This window comes from Capsicum annuum, chromosome 4 (assembly GCF_002878395.1).
Source record: "Capsicum annuum cultivar UCD-10X-F1 chromosome 4, UCD10Xv1.1, whole genome shotgun sequence".
Lineage (NCBI taxonomy): Eukaryota > Viridiplantae > Streptophyta > Magnoliopsida > Solanales > Solanaceae > Capsicum > Capsicum annuum.
Genome location: NC_061114.1, coordinates 11,169,481 through 11,190,234, shown reverse-complemented (window position 1 = coordinate 11,190,234; position 20,754 = coordinate 11,169,481). Strand labels below are relative to the sequence as shown.

Here is a 20,754-nt window from a genome sequence, read left to right as displayed (position 1 = left end):
TATATATATATATATATATATATATATATATATATATATACCTCTTATTTATCTATATAAAATAAAGAGATATAAAATTTAAAATTAAATAATAAAAATAAAAATTATTTATAGGATAAAATGCATAATTAAGTAGATATGATATATAAATATATAATGTTAAATTTAAAATTTCAGATAATACTACTTTGGTCACACTAATTTTGGATATATGAGAATATAATTAATTAATTTAATATTTTTATTTTTATCCTACACTATTCTTTTCAAGCAATAAATACTATGCAATCATATTTATGAAAATGATGTTAATTTGTCAATTCTCATGCATTGAGATAGTTTTCAATGTATTGAGAAAGAGTAATAAAATAAGGATTTTAAATTTAAGATGAAAGGGGCAAAAATGTCCAAAAGAAAACTACTTTATAGTGTGAATAAGATTTATCACTATTATGGCCAAAAGGATTTATCCATAAATAATTATATAATGTATCGATATAAATATTTTTTTGACTATCATGCATTTCAACCTACTAAATAAAAATTAATAAAATAACATAAATTTTTCATTTTTTTTCCCCATAAAATAAATAAACAACAAGATTTTTTTTTATCTAGAATGTTCTCGAAAAAATGTCACTATCCTACTTTACTTGTGTCATTTTATTATTTGTCTATTTTATAACTAATTAAAGGAATAATGAATTATATATACACATACATATGAGGTAGAATATAAAATAAAGTTCGATTCGTCCGATAGATTTACATAAATGATGGAATTAGGTTAAATTTGGTAATTTTAATAAAGTTGAATTATTTTATTTGTAAATAAATTGGTCCAGCGGCCAATTCGTAATTATCCCTACTATTTTTGTATCAAAAAATAAAAAATGAATCATACTTTTTTCGTCTCAATATAATTAACATATTTCTTCCGTCTCAAAATAATTAACATATTTATTAAAACTAGTTGCCTCAAAATAGCATGGGAAAATGAAGTGCATTTAGTGTTTGAACATCCTTTTTTAATTAAAGTTTAATTAGTTAGCATACAATTCTTTAATGAAAGGTGGCATTTAGATGTGTAGTTTTAATATCTCCTAACCTGAATTTTCTGCTGTCCAGGACCAATTTTTATTTTTATTTTTAATTTTCAACCAATTGGGATTTATTTATTACGTTATCTCATTTCATTTTTTATTTCTCTAGTTTAATATTGATTTGAGTTTTTTGTTTTTTCAAAGAATGAAACATGTGAAAATTTTTATTAACAACGAGTATAAATATGATCCTAAAAAATGATATTGAGGATAAAATGGATAATGAGATAACGCAAAAAAATAAAATAGAGAAAATGTCAATTACAAAGTCTGCTCGTTATATTCAAAGTTCAAAATTTGATATATAATTCTATGTGTATTTAGATTCTGAAATCAGTAGATAAGTTTTTTGAGCAAATGACAAGATAAAAAATTTGTGTAGATTCAGATTGTATATATAGACATAAGAATGAAGATATGTCACGATTAACACATAGGGAAACCTCTTAATTTAATTATCCAGAGAAATATCTAGTGGACCTAATCTGTTGCATTTGACCGTCAAGTGTCATTTATTGTGAGTCTTGTACTGATGCGAAACCATGAACTGAGAGAAGTGTATATTTGTTTGTGTTTGTCAGATCCATTTTTCATGAACTATGCACTAATAAATATACAGTGACTTACCAACAGAACTGAGGGTGGTATAGTTATTTGTGTCTTTTTTATGGCTCGACTTGGATCACGTGGGTTAGATTAGAATCCGTTTTATTTTTAAAATAAGGCATTTAACGTTGATTTGGACTTTTCTATTAAAGGAAGGATACATGTGAAAAGTTTTTTAACAACGAGGGTAAAATTGACTCCAAAATATGACATTGAGGATCAATTTAGCTCCAAAATATGACGAAGGATATATTTATCCAATTTTTCAAAATAGAAGGATAAATTTGGCCCAAGAGTATGACAATGAGAGTAAATTTGATTCCAAAGTATGACAAAGACTATATTTAGTCAATTTTTCAAAGTAACTTATAATCAGATTTTAGTAACTAATTATTTACAATTTGACAATTTAAATCAGACCTTTCAAGTGATTAAATTTAAATATTATTTAATAAATGAATACATATTCATAAGACACAAATCATAAATACTGAGCTTATTAGTCTATCTCACAAATAAACAGACACAATCAACATAAGAAGTAGTGGTAGAAAAAGCCAAGTTGTATCATTAACAAAAAATAGAGTTTATGTATTCACAAAAGTCAATCAATAAAATATTATTTGTTACATGAATCAGATCCAACCATTATAATATTTTTCTTCTTTTGGTAGCTAAAACACACATTGACCATGAATGGTTTACATGTTTAGACCTTAATACTTTTAAGAGTAAATTCACTGTTTTTATTCTGAACTATAACTAAAATTATTGAGACATATTTTAATTTAAAGGGGTCTCTATTATCTTCGGACTAATTAAACGACAACCTTAAGTATCTACATGGCACATATGTGTGCCTACGTGGACCTTCAGTATGTTGATTTACTGATGTGCCACGTATGTACTAAGGTTGCCAAAAATACGATTTTAATTAGTTCAAGAGGTAATAGGACCCTCCTCGAGTTTGAATGTGTCTCAACAATTTCGTATATAGTTCAGCGTGAAAACAGAGCATTTACTCAAAAGAAAATTCAATTGAACTTCCATCTCTTCACTTATCTTCCACTAATTGTGATTAGGTGATTGAAATTTCTTTATTTTTAACCAGAAATCTTATTATGAATAGAATTAAGAACTTTTTAGTTGAAGCACACGTAGAAAATAGCGTCACATCGTTGTTGCCTTCTTCTTTTCATTAAAAACATATTTGAACTGTCACTTTTTCGTAAGTTGTACATTGCATTTATCGATCGTTTTCTTTTTTTGCCTGAAAGGATCAATTATTACTTAAATTTTTTAAAAGGCAAAAATTAAGCACCACCACCAAAATGGGGCATTCGTGGGAATGATCCTTTGATAAAATCACACGTTTTGCTCTTCAAATAAGTCGATTTTTAGTTTTTATCATTTGACAAATGAACTTATGTTTAGTAAAACAGAAGTTCTTTAAAAAGTGAAATCATTTTTGGACATAGTTTATAAAATATTATGAGATAAAAATACAAATTTATTCCCTGCAAAACTAATATATTTATTATGACGAGGGACATAAATTTTAGACCTATTTCACGTTTTCTTTTCTTTTTGACCAATTAGAAAGCCCAAAAGACTGATTCCTTTCTATGAATTTCTTTCATTATTCTTTTTAAAATAGTATTTCTTTCTTTTTATTTTCTTTTTTATTAGTGGTCTTTCTTTCATATTGAAAAAAAAAAGTATGTTTAAGGAACTTAAAACACGTTGAAAAAATATTTTATCTAATGCATACAAATAGTTTTCCAAGAAGGGAGAAAAATTATTAGCAATATTTCAATCATATACCAAATTTAATTAGAACAAATCGATGATCATGTATACGTGTATAATAATGTCATGTATGCAGAGGAGGAGCCAGCTCATTTTCAGGGTTCATATTTGATGAAAAATTATATTATTTATATATAATTAAAATTATTTTTTTATATTATTTATATATAATTAGAATTTTTTTTTATGTAGATAGAATAAATGTTGAATCCTCTTTAACTAGTTAGTTTGTTTGCTTCTCTCGATTTTGAACTCCTTTAGTGAAATTCAGGCTCCGCCCACTGACCCAATAACGTCGTGACAAGCCTCCTAGCGCCTAGTGTTATGGAAAAATTAATTGGTAAGCAATGTCAAGTATGACGAAGTCAGGATTTTCGTCAAGAGAGTAACGAGTTGAGGCTTTCGATTCGAAAAAATGTGGTGAGGGTTCATCTCTCTCGACCAGTTTAGGTGAAAGCGAGATGTAATTGATCAACTCGAAGTCTCGAACGAAGTGAGAGGGATGAAAGGGAAGCTGCTTGACCTATAGGGAGAGAGAGGGTGATCAAGGGACCCAGACTTTCGATCTTTTCTCAATGGCAGAAGGTTTCTTTTATGTCAAGAGTGTAGTGGGGAGGCCAAGGAAAATAGATTAGACCGAGAAGTGATGCTTATGCCTCTTATTTCTCCATAGAATTCTCATCATTTTCAGTTTACGAAAAAATTAAATTAAAGAAATTCAACATCTACTCTATTTTCATAAAAAAGAACTTTAAATAATATAATTCTACTAGGTCCTATTCCATCTAAATAAATAGAGTGACTTTACTTGCTACAATTACATCATGTGTTTCTAGTTCACTTAGTCAACGAACTGAGCTACTATATCCTCCCCCACCCCACCCCACCGCACCAACCACCAAGCTCATCTATGTCATTTCCTGTAACTTAAGGGGTCGTTTGGTGTAAGGTATAATGGATTGAAGGACTATCTTATCCCATGTTTGACGTGAGGTATTAGTTCGTCTCGAGATTATTTATCCACCATTTACACCATAGTGATGGGATAGGTTATACCATATACATGGTGGGATAACTAATCCCGGAATAATATTTTTCCAACCAAACAACCCCCTAGAGTGTTCTTTTTAAAGCATATATAGTGCGGACATTATGTAGGGGCGGAGGGTGTTCAGCCGAACCCCTTCAACAAAAAATTATAATGTATATATAAGATAAAGTTTCTTTTTATTTTTTTAATGTATGTATATATATAGATTTTGAATCTCCAACACACAAGCTCAAAGATTTTCTCAATGATTTAGGGGTTCAAAATTTACTTTGAGATTTCAAATTCAAATCCTCGACATTACATTTTTATTTTTCAAAACCCTAATACATAATAGAAGTTTCCAGCAAGCTATTAATTCAAACTTGTTACAGTAAAAATTTACTTCTAGATTGTTAATGTGCAAACTTGTGGGAAACCAAATACACATAACTAAAGTTTTTAATTTTCTTTTTATGAAAGAAAATTAAAGCAGCCATTTTAGTCAATTCAAAGACCACTTTTTTGGATTTTTTACTTCACTCATTTGACTTAGACTTTTGCTTTATGCTCTCATTAATCATCAAAATTTTAACCACCACATTTTATGGATCATGGATTTGTTGGGTCCCAAAACTTATACACATCTACTATTTTCATGAAAATTTAGAAATAGCAGTATTTCGAAGGAAAATAACATAAACACACCGCCTTAATTTATCATATTTACATAAATTTTTACTCTTATAAAATAATTACAAAAAATTTTAACTAATTATGTATCTTCTTTGTATGTATCAGGGAACAAATTATGTATCTCGGCAAAACAAAATCAAAAAAAATATACCGGGAGCTAATTATGTACTCTTTACAAAGGAAAAAAATATATTTTCGTTGGATGTATTATGTATCTCGACAGACCCAAAATTAAAAAAATTGTATCGAGAGCTAATTATGTATTTTTACAAAGGAAAAAAATTGTATCGCCGTTGAATGTATCGAAAGCTAATAATGTATCTTGACATACCAAAATTGAGATTTTCATTAATAATACAAAATGTCAAAAAAAAATTGTAATTAAGTTACAAACTGTCGGAATTTATGTTGTTTGCCCTTTTTTAAACTCGAATTATCGATTATAGTAATAGATTAACTAATTATCAAACGTAGTAATAATTCAGTGTATCAATTTGTTATGTATTTATTTGTCTTGTATGGATTTACTTTGTATCAAAGCAAACATATGGAGGGCAAATTGATACACCGATACATTGCGAATCGATACAGCTTTAAACGAACAGATACAACACAAAATAGATAAAATCTATATTGTATTTTTTTGCTTAAACTCTTGCTATTTCAAATAAATACAAAACAATATATGTTTGCTTCTTGAGGTAATTTTCAACTAAAACTTACACTGACTCGATTCGATGCATACATCAAGTCAATACATGCATGTAATGTGTTTGAATTTAAAATTCATGTTATTCAACCATGACTAATTAACATATATTTTACTTAATTTAATTATATAACAATAATAAAGAAATTAATTTGATATATATATTGACTATCGAGTGAGTGTAAGTATTTAGTTCTACTATTTGTTTGGTCTTATTAATGTCTGTTTCACACCCAATGAGATAAGTCCTATGTTGTTTGACAAGCAAGCACAATTGGCCCACATACACATCTAAGTGGTAGTTTTCCCATTTTATTTTATTTTTTTTCTCTTGGAAGGGAGAAAATTTTTTGGTTGTTTAATTAGTGAAATTAGGATGAAACTTTTAGAATATTTTATGAGATTATTTTAGTTTATATTTCATAATAAGATGGAATAAAATAATCACATGAGATATTTCAATTCATAAACAACCTCCTTTATGTGGTTAATCATATCAAATATGTCAGGTCTTTTAATTATACGTATTAGACTCAGTTAGAAAATATTTAAATTTTACGATTTGTTGAGACTAAATACACATCACAATAGCTTTAAATTAGTCGGAATATTTTATTTAGATACTCGAACTAAGTTGTGTGCTAATTGAGCACTTCAACTACTGATGAAGTGTTTCAATTAAACATTTTCAGTTCAAATTTAGAAAAAACTCGTACGAGTTTTATTGGTATGTTAGATAGTTAAGTTAATTAATCACATAAAATATGTCATCTCCTTTAATTATATGTGTCAACCTCATATAACAAGCGCCTGAGGCTTTAAGTTTATTGAGACGAATACGTATAATTAGTGAAAATGACATATTTTATGTCGTTAACTTAATTAATTAATAGATGAATGAGAACACACAATAAAAAAAATCCAAAATTCAATCCGAATACGTATAATTGCAACACTTTATTAGGGTTGAGGTGTTCAATTTAAAAGATCTTAGTTCGAGTCTCTAAATAAAATATCTTCACAAATTTAAGGAGTTAACTATGTATTAAGCTTGCCTCAAATAACTCTTATTTTGGACTAAATTTAAAAGGTTGAAAATTACATTCAAAATGGAGTGGACAAACAATATATGGGTCCAAAGCCCCTACTCTATTTACTTGGCCCAAACCATCAAATACTCTTAATAATAATAATTAAAAAAAAAAAAAAGCCAAACAATATAAACTCCAAGGAGCTTAATTACAGAAAATTTCAATATTTATTACTGAAAAATCAATTTGGAATTTATCGAGATACATAATTAACTCCTAATGCTTGATACATACAAAGAAGATACATTTTTTCCTTTGTATAGACACATAATTAGCTTCTTATGCATTTTTTTTTTTAATTTGGGTTCTGTTGAGATACATAATTAACTCACGATACATCCAATGAAGATACATAATTAGTTAAAATTTTTGTAATTACTTTGTAAGGGTGAGAATTTGTGTAAATATGGTAAGTTAAGGTGTACGTTTATGTTATTTTTCCACTTTATATTAACTTAGCACTTAAAATTAAATTGAAACAGATAGCACCTCAGGGGCGGCTCGACTTCATTACAAAAAAGGCGATCGCCTAATGCCCCCAAATTTGAGGGCCTCACTTTTTTAGCAATAATGAATTATATATTTTAAAATAATAATATTATTTGATGAAAAAATAGCTTTTTTATATGAAGATAAAAATTATTAAAAAAAATTGATATGTCTAAAGTACTATGTCTCGGAAAAGATTAATGCATCGATTATATTATTAAGGATTATAAAATTTTTAAAATAGACTTTATTAAAAAAAATTAAGGCCTCCGTTCGATTTTGGCCTTAGGCCACTTATATGCTTGAGCCGCCCCTATAGCACCTAACCATTGCCTAATGATAAATGTGTATATAAAAAGCACATGTATATCATTTATTGGTTTGGCATAAATACTCGATGCTATAAGTTTTATCCATTCATTTAGTGTGTTTTAATTCGGCGAACCAGTTTTCGTGCCCATAGCAAGACACTGAGTAGCCAAGTGCGGAGTGAATAACTGGTGAAAGTGGGAGATTGTTACATTGGATTTTACTACCACCTAATTTTGATGATATACATTGACATGAATACAACAATTATTCTACTTTAGAAAAAAGGCGACCCGGTGCACTAAATCTATCGCTATGCGCGGTGTACTGGGAAGGACCCCACCTTAACGGTATATTGTACGCAACCTTACCTTGCATTTCTGCCAGAGGCTGTTTCCAAGGCTTGAACCCGTGACTTCCCAGTCACATGACAACAACTTTACCAGTTACTCCAAGCCTCCCCTTCAATAATTCTACTTTATAAACACTTGTTTTTTTTCTTCTAAATGTATATTGGCTTCATTGGCCTTGATTTATATAAAATCCTGATTTCATGTTCTTGTAGAAGGCACAAGAGATTTTGCATATGCAATAGGTAATGCAATCAACTTCTTTGGTTTGCTCACATAAGCTCTCTTTGTGAAGTTGTTGTAGTCATTGGCTTCGATCTCGTCCAGTATCCTGCGGTACAACAGCAGAGATGCCAACACCTGAAAAAAATCCGAGCACCGGGTGAGGTTATTCTCCAAAATTCGTAGATACAAGTAATAAATAAGAGAATATTAAAGATGCGAGCTATGGAATATTGTAATTCTAACATTAAGTATGTTGTCAGATTGAATGTTTTTGTTTGATCCAATCCAAAGCATTTCAGGATCCCACAATGTCATGTTAGAGCAAATATTCGGAAATGCAAGGTTAAACATTCGTCTGTAGGTCCTGATATAAGGTTAGAATTCTAGTCCGTTCAGAGTAACATGACCAATTCCTAGACTCCGGATGGGTTAGCAAATGACGACACCCAGTAAACATTGTTAAAACTTCAAAACCCTTTCGTCTCAACTTCATCGACCAAGAAATATGTTATGATCCGTTGCAAAAAGTCTCACATTGGTACTACAAAGTAATGGCGGGGGTTATTTATAGCCTCGGGCTCTCCCACCTTATTAGCTAACAGTGGTATCAGAGCCACCCATCACCCTCTGTGCCCACCATGCCTAGGATGGTGACGCCGGTATGGCAGTGTTCGGCCAGCGCTAGTAATGTCTAGCGCACAACAGTCAAGGCGCCTGGACACCTGACTCGAAACGGGGAAGGGGAATCATATTCATATAACTAAGAGTGTTTATGAATGCTTACAGGCCATCTACTAGCTGCGCTCAATTCGGTCACTCCTTTCTCTGCCTCGTCAAAGAACTTTCTTGCCCTCTGAATTTGTTTCTTCATGAAGATTCTCCATTTATCGGTCACTCTTCCAGCAAATATGTCTTCGTCGGATAGACCTGCCTGTGCTAATTCATCTTGAGGCAAATAGACTCTTCCTCTTCTGGCACTGCAGCGAAAGCAACATATAAGAAAAAGGAAGCCTTAAGAGCAAAAATTATGGTACTTCAATGAAGGAAAAAAGGAAAGCGATTGAACGTGGCTTGTCAGAGTCTATATGTCGAGGGGGAAAGAATTCCACGACATGAAAATTTTGGGGCCTGAAAGATAACTAAATCGAATCTTTTTTAAGTGATAAGCGTCGAGTAGACAGGTGTAGCGAATCTTTTGATGTGCATAAAATGTATCGTTGTACTTACTCTTCTCCAACATCTCTAAGTATGTTGGTCAGCTGATTTGCGATCCCCAAAGCCAAAGCAGCATTATATACGCTCTCCGTTGTTGCCTTTGATTCAGGTGCGATGCCCATAATTGGAACACTCATCAACCCAACCGTACCAGCAACGTAATAACAATATAGGTATAGTTCGTCAAAGTTTCTGTATCTTGACTTCCTCAAGTCCATACGCATTCCTTCAATCATATCTCTGAATGGCTGCAACATATATCGAAAGATTAGAAAATTTACGTTGTTGAAGAAAGCAAATCAAATTATGTGAATGAATAATGTATCTGTTCCAAAGAAACGAAGCCAAAAAAGTGTAGTGAAGACAACACCAAAAGGTGAAAAAACAAGAGTTCGCAAAACTGTGAAACAGAAAACCGAGTACAAGTAGAATCTAGGACGAGAGGAACTGATCCAACTAAAGACATTTTCTGTGAGGATGAAAGAATACGAGTAATCCATGCGGAAAGCATTCAGCTAAAGCGACGTAGAACTCTGAATCAAACAAAGATAAAGATCATAGAATTGGAAGACTAACCTGAATATCAACTGGAAATTTGGAAACTGTGTCGGACAAAGCAGCATCGAGCATGTCAAATGGCCGTCCACTGAAAACATCTTCTAGCCTGTCTTCCCACCTATCTAAGGCCGCCGGAGTAATGTGTGATGCATTCGGACCATCAACAAGTTCGTCTGTTCTCCTGCACCATACTGTTTAAACAGCAGATAATGAGAAACTATTCAACTCACGAAGTTCGTTTATATATGCAATAACCGCAACCTCTAGCAATCATTGTAAAGATTAAGCTTGATATGACAATAAAACTTCTTACGATGCCTTCAAGCTAGTGAAACTCAGATTTTACGTATCACTGGTGACCCTCAAACTCAAATCTTAGTTCTTTTTCTTCGTCTCCGATTAATCATATGTGTTTAGTTGTGTATCTGATACAACATGGCTAAAATCCTCACCGTATATTGCCCAGATAGCCTTTCTTCTCTCCGGAGTCATTAGCATCGTTCCTGAATAACCAAACAAAGATCAAATTTTGTCTTCATCAGATACATAAACAGGCATATATAGTATTGGTAAACGAACGGATAGATAAAGAAGCTAACCTAAGTAAAACGTCTTTGCGTACTCTGCACATACTTCACTACACCTATCATATGCTTCACTCAACAAGCCCAAAGTCCCCGGAATAGGTATATCCTTCTTCACATCTAACTCATCGGTCGATCTCAGCTGTCTCTTCACCAAGGCTGCCTGCCTCAAAACCACATCATATACCATCCGTTCTGATGACATCGTCATTTCTCCAGCCGGAGTAGCCACGATAGCAGAACGTACAGAAAATTTCCGTCCACTTCCAGTTTGTGCTCCTCCCAAGTAAGAACCAAAACTCCACCTTTGTTTTCCACCTCCTCTCTTGATTCTCTCATTGCACGCCAAATTCCTACGCCCCGACGAATCAAAAATCCGGTTTCCCTCACGAACGGATACCAAGAATCCTGTCCCGTTTGAGACGTCACAAGGAGAAACAACCCATAACAAGGCAACAGACATTCTGAACAAGAAAAACCTTGGTTGTCTAAAGCAACTCCAAGGTTTTTGTCTTCTTTATAGAAAATAAGTAACTCCTAGTAGATTCCCACTAGAGTATACTTCCACTATCAAACAAAGAAATAACCTATTTCTTGGCTTCTGCAATATGAGATAAACCAAACATCATACTTGAGTATAAACAAAAACTGATTCAGAAGTTGGAAGTTTATCGGCTCCTATAGCGACCTCAAGTTAATGAAATGATACAAGCGGAGTTCACGGTCAAATATTTATAGATATTAGTGGATTGCTTAGCGAAAACTACTGAGTTCACATGAACTCGTAACCAGCATTATAGACTTCCTGAGTATAAACAATTTTAACTTTAAAAAACATCTCCAAAACAAGACAAAACAGCAATCTTACCTACCAATGGCACAAAGAAAGGATGTTTGAGAAACTATTTTACACTATTGAAAGCACAAAGTGGAATCACACTTTCTGGAGGTAATGGGATCTTTCTATATTTAGTCAACTAGATTATAATAAGCACCTCACTTTCTAATTTTGGTACACGTAGAAGCTATATTCATAAGGCAAGTGCTCATTTTCTATTATTTTATAGTCACTAGTAGGCGGAGCTAGAATTTGAAGTTTGTGGATTCTGAACTAAAGCTACTGAATTCTAGTGACTAGGAGGTCCCCGGTTCAAGCGTGGAAACAGCTCCTTGCAAAAATGTTAAAAGACTCTTGTGGTCCGCCCCTTCCCGCCACCCTGCGCATAGCGGGAGCTGTAGTGACCGGGCTGCCCTACTAAAGTCGACCAAACCCGTAACTAACACTCTAGCTCCGCCCCGGTATAGCAACAAGCACACTACCAGTGGAATAGAAAGTTACAGGGAATGTTAAGCATTGCAACTTGTATATCAAGAAGTGAAGGGAAACAAACCTTGATAATTGGTTCTCCACTAAACAATGGACACTAAATTTTAGGCCACTCTCAAATTCTATTCTTGTATAGTCGGAGCTAAAATTTGAAGTTTATGGGGTTCCGAATTTTAATATTTTTAAGATACTAGGTTACATGGTTTGAACTAAAGTTACTGAATTCGACTTACACTCTAGTTCCGCCCCTAGTATAGCAAAAAGAACATTACTATAGCAATAAAAAGTTACAAAGAATGTTAAAGATTGAAACTTTATACATCTAGAAGTCGAACCGAGTCAAAATTTGAACTTTATGGGTTCAGAATTCTAATGTTTTTTAAGTTACAAATTACGGGGTCTGAACTAAACCTACTAAATTCAACTAAACCCGTAACTAACACTCTAGCTCCGCCCATGTATAGCAACAAGCACACAACCATAGCAATAAAAAGCCGCAAAGAATGTCAAAGATTGCAACTTTGTATATCAAGAAATGTAACGAGTCAACATTTGAAGTTTATGAGTTCTAAATTTTTAACATTTTTAAGTTACTATGTTATGGGGTTTGAACCAAAGCTACTGAATTCAACTGAATACATAACTCACACTGTAGCTCTGCCCCTAGTATAGCAACAACAACACTACAATAGCAATAGAAAGTTACACAGAATGTCAAAGATTGCAACTTCGTATATCAAGAAAATGTAACGAGTCAAAATTTGAAGTTTATGAGTTCTAAAATCTAATATTTCTAAGTTTAACACGTTATGGGGTTTGAACTAAAGTTACTGAATTCAACCAAACCCATAATTGACACTCTAGCTCCACCCCTAGTATAGCAACAAGCACACTACCATAGCAATAAAGAGCCACAGAGAATGTCAAAGATTGCAATTTTATATATCAAGAAATGTAACGAACCAAAATTTGAAATTTATGAGTTCTAAATTCTAATATTTCTAAGTAAACACATTACGGGGTTTGAACTAAAGTTACTGAATTCAACTAAACCCGTAACTAACACTCTAGATCCGCCCATGTATAGCAACAAGCGCACAACCATAGCAATAAAAAGCCACACAGAATGTCAAAGATTGCAACTTTGTATATCAAGAAATGTAATGAGTCAAAATTTGAAGTTTATGAGTTCTAAATTTTACAATATTTTTAAGTTACTATGTTACAGGGTTTAAGCTAAGCTACTAAATTCAACTAAATCCGTAACTGATACTCTAGCTCCGCCCAGTAGACCAACACACACACTACCAGAACAATAGAAAGTTACAAAGAATGTTAAAGATTGAAACTTTATACATCAAGAAGTCGAATCGAGTCAAAATTTGAACTTTATGGGTTCAGAATTCTAATATTTTTTAAGTTAACACGATACGGGGTCTGAACTAAAGTTACTGAATTCAACTAAACCCGTAACTAACACTCTAGCTCCGCCCATGTATAGCAACAAGAACACTACAATAGCAATAAAAAGCCACACAGATTGTCAAAGACTGCAACTTTGTATATCAAGAAATGTAACGTGTCAAAATTTGATGTTCATGAATTCTGAACTCTAATATTTCTAAGTTAACACATCACGGGGTTTGAACTAAAGTTACTGAATTCAACTGAATGCGTAACTGACACTCTAGCTCCGCCCCTAGAATAGCAACAAGAACACTACAATAGCAATAGAAAGTTACAAAGAATGTTAAATATTGCAACTTTGTATATCAATAAACATAACGAGTCAAAATTTAAAGTTTATGAATTCTAAATTTTATAATATTTTTAAGTTAACATGTTACATGGTTTGAACTAAAGTTATGAATTCGATAACAAGAATTGAAGTGAAACAAACCTTGCAAAAATGGCCACTTTTCAACAATGTCTGCTTTGTATTCTTCAAGAATTACAAGTAGTTTGTTGGTTTTTCTCCTCTTTTATTGCTCCACATAATTTGGTCTATTTATAGCATTCATTATTTAATTTTTAAAAATTATTATATTACGTAATTTTTTTTCATTTTTCTTTGTATAATTTTATTGGAATTTTGAGTGATTCAGAATAAATCAGCTCATTTTACCCCTTTTTTAAGTTGCTATGAACTCTTTGGTTACAATAAAGACACGTAAATTTTCAAAATTATTGACAAAATAGTCCCTTATGTTTGGTACTAGGTTTAAATTAGTTTCTTAAATGTATTTTTGAGCAGTTTTAGTCCTTTAAATTTACAAAAGTGGACATCTTTTTATTTCTGTCAAATATTTTAACAAATTTTATCTATTAAGTTTGCCGAAAACTGTGAAAAAGGTTCTAATTCGAGAAATCGAGAAAGTCTCATCAAATCCTAGAAAACTACACTAGTGGCAAAAAATAAAAGGGCAGTCCAATGAACTAAAGCTCCCATTAAATATGGAGTTCGAGAAGGATCTAACCACAAGAATTTACTATACGTAGTCTTACGTTGCATTTCTGAAAAATATTTCCACGACTTAAGCTCATAACCTCCTAATGACATGACAATAACTTTATCATTTACATCAACACTTCCCTTCACTAGATGCCAAAAATAATTTTTAAAAAAATAGGAGAAGTTGCACCTCAGTAAGCAACATCGAACTCTTCAAAGTAGATGATAACAGATAGAATTTCTTAAATATTTACAAACAAAACAAAAAGTATTCACCTTCAAAGGACCATAATTGCTCAAAAAATTAGATTTGGAGGACTATTTTGAATATATCTCAAACATAAGGATCCCAAATTGACTTGGATTAGGATTCAAGTTTTGTCCTCTTAGGTTAAATTTCAACCAAGTTTGAAGTAAGTCATTTTATCATCAAGAAATTGTTGTAACCATATAAATTGTTAATAATAGTGTGGCCAATATTTTTACTAAAGTGATCACAATACTCACATATACTATATAATTTTTCGACAAAAAGGTTTGGACCCCTTGCGCTCGCACTTGTTATCGGTTATGTTGTTCACAATTGACCAGCTTATTTCACGTAAATAGGTCAAGCGTGTGCATAGATCTTACCCCAACCTATTTTGGGAGATAGAGAAGTTGTTTCTAATAGATCAGAACTTAGCTCGGTTCAAGGCAAAATAATTCAAATTAGATCTAAAAAACAAGTAAAGAAGTTACGACAAATTACTAATAAAGAAAGCATGACAAAACATTCTAAAAATGAAAAGTAACGACAACAAAAACAATACAATAATGGAGTACAATAGAAATAGAAGAACAAGAAACTAGATGAGGAATACTACGATTGCTATTATTAAAAGATAAGCGAGACAATATTTAACTCTTTAACTACCTAATAATTTTCTATCTTAATTTATGTCTTGTGCATAAGTGATATCTATAGTCATGTCTGCAATAAACTGAACTTACATAATGTGACGTCAGGTATTGTTTTACCTTAAAATTTATCCTAAAACGTGAATCTGAATAGTCGAGTCCATATGCAAATACAATCTCCACGTACTAAATAAAAATTAATAAAATAACATAAATATTCCTTCTTTTTTTTTCATAAAAAATAACAATACAAAAATATTTTTCCCGGAATTTTCTCCTCCATATTGCAAAAAAAACTCTACAATTTATGTATTACAGTGAAGGGAAAAAAAAAACAGAAATGTCACTATCCTACTTTACTTGTGTCCTTTTGCTATTTGTCTATTTCATAACTAATTAAAGGAATAATGAATTATATATACACATACCTATGAGGTAGAATATCCGATAGATTTACATAAATTACAGAATTAGGCTAAATTTGGTAATTTTAAAAAAAAAAAAAAATTATATGTGAAAAGTTTCTCAACAATTAAGTGAGTATGATTTTAAAGTATGACATTAAGGATAAAATAGAATGAGATAATGCAAATGCATAGAACTAGAGAAAATATCTATTACAAACTCTGTTGTTGTTCAGTTATGTTTAAATTTCAGAATTTGATATATTTTATATACACTAGATTCTAGAATCAGTCAATAAGTTTTCTTAGAAAATGACAAGATGAAAAATTTATGTAGATTCAAATTATATATAAATACATAAGAATATAAAAATAAAGAGATGTCACGATTGATAACATAGGGCGACCTCCTAACTCATTATCTAGAGAAATATTCAGTGGGTCTAATCTGTTGTATTTGACCGTCAAGTCACATTTATCATGAGTTCTACACTGATGTGGATCGATGAACTGATCGAGGGAAGCGTACATTTGTTTGTGTTTGTACTGATGCAAATTCATTTTTCATGAACTACACATTAATGAATATTCAATGGCTTACTAACAGAACTAAGGGAGGTATAGTTATTTGTGACTTTTTTATGGTTAGATTAGAGTCTGTTTTATTTTAAAAAATGAGACATTTAACGTTGATTTTTTTTTCTATTAAAGGAAGGATACATGTGAAAAGTTACTTAACAACGAGGGTAAAATTGACCCAACGTATGACATCGAGGATAAATTTGACCCCAAAGTATGACGAAAGATATATTTAGCCAATTTTTCAAAGTAAAAAATGATAAATTTAACTTTTTTTCTTAGAATAAAACACATTTATACCTATTTATCATATTATATTATAAAGCACGAATAATTTTTACTATGAAAAAGGATAAAAAATACCCTTGAATTATTTGAAATGGATCAAAAATATCTTTCGTTTGTTTTTTGGCTCAACAAAAATCCTTCTATTTGTTTTTTTTTTTTGCTCAAAAATACCCTTCCGTTAATTTTTTGACTCAAAAATACCTCTCCATTAATTTTTTGGCTCAAAAATACCCTTCTCTCTAACGAAATGCCACCAAACACACCATGTAGATAAAAAAAAGTCAATCAGTCCACGTCAGCATACATGTGAAAAATCACTCCATTTAATTCACATAACAATCAACCCATTTTGTTCTATTTAAAAATTCAATCCGATCCATATTCAAAAAATCCGAATCAAGAGGCAAAATCCAATTCTTCAAATTTTTTTCTCATATCGTCCCTTTCACCGCCTTATATTTTATTATTTTACATTTTCAAAGTTACGAGAGTCGCTCGAGCAATTCTTGACCTCATCAACTTGTGTTGTCCTACATTGCTATTAAAATTTCACTCTTCAAATTTTAATTTCGTCTCTGAATTACCATTGCTATCACTACATTCAAGTTCCTCATTAGACAAATTCAGATAGGATATCCAATAGCAATCTGAGCTCCTGAAAATCGAATCAACTATTTGAGGATCCAATTGTTTAGGATCGACCTGATTAAAATCCGATTCTTTCGGATCAACAATTTAAGGATTTAATTGTTTCCTTATCTTTTGCCTTGATCAATCTGAAATATTTGAACCCATCACATTAAAATAACCAATCAAATTCTTCAATCTTTTTCCTCTTGGACCAAATATAGGTCAAATCCATCGGTGACCCCCTAAACTTGACATGATCTTTCACTTAGGCACCTCAAGTGAATGTCATTCATTTTTGGCACCTCAAGTAGTCATAAACTGTGTCACTTTGGCACCTTTTGACACCAACTCTGGTGCGTGAATTACACGCGCATCCAGCATGGATTAAATGGCCAATTAATTTGTGCCATCTCATTTAAATTATCACGTCATTATAGGCATCCATAATTTTAAAAAAAAATAAAATACATTATAAGGTGTCCAATGAATTAATGACACGTGGCTTTTGACCAAATAATTACAAAACGTCATCTTACTCACCCAACCATTCTTCAAGCTCTCGATCAATGGAGGTTGCAACCTCTTCATGGAAAATGGAAAGAACACAGTCGTTCAAAAGCACTTCCGTGCATTAAACACATAAAGGTAAAACAATTTTCAGAAATACACTGAGGAAGGTATCACAATTGCATTAATCATAAGAATCAACAATCATTGAATCAGAATTGTAAGCATCACAAGAAAAATTCTCACCAAGATTACAACAAAAAGGAACATGTTTTAATTTAACGAAAAAAGGCGCCAACACACTTCCAACATAACATGTTTGATTGAACCAAGCGAGATTTATTGATTACCATTTACCGAATCTGGTTATTCTCTTAAACTAATTCTTTTGGTTGAGGGTAAAAAAATCCTGTTTTTTTTTTTTTCCTAAAGAACTCATATACAGCTACATTGACGTTTGGGAACTTAAAATAAAACAGATAATCTAATTATTCTCTAAATTCAACCAAGAATTTAATAAACAAGAGATTTTCAGACTAGATCTTCAAGCTTAACCTCCATATTTTCAATCCGCATTAATAACTTCTCGAATTTCAGATATATGATTAAAAAATATGAAGGAGAAGAGGCATGTGTTCAATTAGAAAATTAATCGACAAAAGAAAATTAATGGAAGTTGAAAGATGTAGGATACTCCATTAATGGAGGTTGGAAGATGTAGGATGAAAAAATAGGGAAGAAGGTGATTAAATTAAATGAAAAATGGGCTAAAATGGCGCTGCCACGTGCCCAAAAGCGAGTGTGATACACTTTCTTTGCTGAATCGGCAAAAGGTATCAAAGCGACACAGTTTATGGTTACTTGAGGTGTCAAAAGTGAACAACGTTCACTTGAGGTGCCTAACTGAAAGTTGGTGCCAAGTTTAAGGGGCCACCGATGGGTTTGGCCCCAAATATATGAGTGAGGTTGGGTCTTTTAAATTAAAAAAAAAAAATGGGTTGATGGTTAGATTAAATGGAGTGATTTTTCATATGTGTATATTGACGTAGATGATTAAGTGACTTTTTTAATTCACGTGGCCTGTTTGGTGTCATTCTGTTAGAGAGAAGGGTATTTTTGAGTCAAAAAATTAATAGAGGATATTTTTGAGCCAAAAAACAAACAAAAAGGTATTTTTGAGCCGAAAAATAAATGAAAGGTATTTTTAATTTATTTCAAATAGTTTAGGATTATTTTTGACCCTTTCCTGTTTTTACTAAATTATCCACTAAATATTGATCACACTAAAAAAATATTCCCCTAATCGAATAGCTACAACTCAATAATTATCTTATCACAAGACTCAAACAAAAACAAATTTGAATGACGAACCAAGAATAATCAACTTTATGTTTAGTGAGACAGAAGTTCTTTAGAAAGTAAACTAAGTTTTGGACATAATTTATAAAATATTATGATATAAAAATATAAATTTATTCCCTGCAAAACTAATTATTTATTATGATCAGGTACATAAATTTAAGACTTAACAATAAATAGGGACAAAAGTGCAAATGACTGGTAAATTTTATAAATTATTATGATAAAAAAAATATTAAAATTATTTTCCGCAAAACTAATTATTTATTATGATTAGGGACATAAATTTAAGATCAACACAAAATAGAAACAAAAGTGCAAATGACGGGTAAATTTTCCTATTTCTCTTTTTTTTTTTTCCTTTTTTGAACAATTAGAAAGCCCAAAAGACTTTCTTTCATTATTCTTTTTAAAATAGTATTTCTTTCCTTTTATTTTCTTTTTTATTAGTGGTTTTTCTTTCATATTGAGAAAAAAAAAGTATGTTCAAGGAACGTAAAACACGTTGAAAAAATATTTTATCTAATGCATCACAAAAGGTTTTCCAAGATGGGAGAAAAATTGTTGCAATATTTCAATCATTTACCAAATTAAATTAGAACAAATATATGACCATATATACGTGTATAACGTCAACGGATCCAACTCATTGTCAGGGGTTCTGAAAAATTATACTATTTATATGTGATTATTTTTTTTTATGTATATCGAGTAGATGTTGAATCCTTTCAGCTAATTTGTTTGTTTGTTTCTTTCGATTTTGAATTCTTTTAGTGAAATTCAGGCTCTACCACTGACTCCATAATATCCTGACAAGCCTCCTAGCGCCTAGTGTCAGGGACAAATTAAAGCAATGTCAATTATGACGAAGCTTGGATTTTAGCTAAGGGAGTTTAATTAGTTGGGGCTTTTGATTCGAAAAATTTGGTGTGGGTTCGTCTCTCTCTACCAGTTCAGGTGAAAGGGAGGATGTAATTCAGCTTGAACAAAGTGAGAGGACGGAAAGAGAAGCTTGACCTATGGGGAGGGGGAGGGGGATCGAGGGGACCCAGACTTTCTATCTCTTCTATATGGCGGGAGGTTTCTTTTGTATAAAGAGTGCTTTGCGGAGGTCAAGGAAAATGGATTGGATCGAGAAGCGATGCTTATGACTCTTCTCTCTCAATAGGATTTATATCATTTTTCGTCCACGACGATCAAAAAATTAAAGAATTTATTCAATATCTATTGTATTTACGTAAAAAAAAAAAAAAATTAACCTTGAATATAGAATATAATTTTTCATCAAACTCCTTCGCTCCTACCCGACTCCACCTCAACGCCTGCATGCAATCAACGCCCAAACAGCCAAGCCCCATATATAGTGCGTACAATATGTAGGGGCTGATCTAAAGGTCGAAGGGTGTTCACCCAAACCCTTTCCACAATAAATTATAACATACAAATAACGTAATTTATTTTTTTATGTATATAGATTTTGAATTTCTTACACACAAGAAAAAAGGTCTAGTCAATCGTTTAGAAGATTCAAAATTTA

General features: G+C 31.6%; 1 protein-coding gene across 2 annotated transcripts; it reads right to left on the bottom strand.

Moving 5' to 3' along the window:
* Positions 1–7,928: 7,928 nt before the first annotated feature.
* LOC107868281 (bifunctional 15-cis-phytoene synthase, chromoplastic) lies at positions 7,929–14,214 on the bottom strand. Of its 2 annotated transcripts, XM_016714936.2 has the most exons (7): positions 13,999–14,214; positions 10,787–11,372; positions 10,640–10,690; positions 10,206–10,378; positions 9,642–9,877; positions 9,199–9,391; positions 7,929–8,549 (listed from the first exon to the last, which is right to left on the bottom strand). In XM_016714936.2, the coding sequence occupies exons 2-7, from the start codon at positions 11,232–11,234 to the stop codon at positions 8,391–8,393; spliced, it is 1,260 nt and encodes a 419-aa protein (XP_016570422.2). In that variant the 5' UTR covers positions 11,235–11,372; positions 13,999–14,214; the 3' UTR covers positions 7,929–8,390. The 2 variants fall into 2 exon arrangements, with proteins under 2 accessions (XP_016570422.2, NP_001311896.1); NM_001324967.1 differs by lacking the exon at positions 13,999–14,214 and having other exon boundaries at positions 8,391–8,549; positions 10,787–11,234.
* Between the last annotated feature and the right edge of the window lie 6,540 nt (positions 14,215–20,754).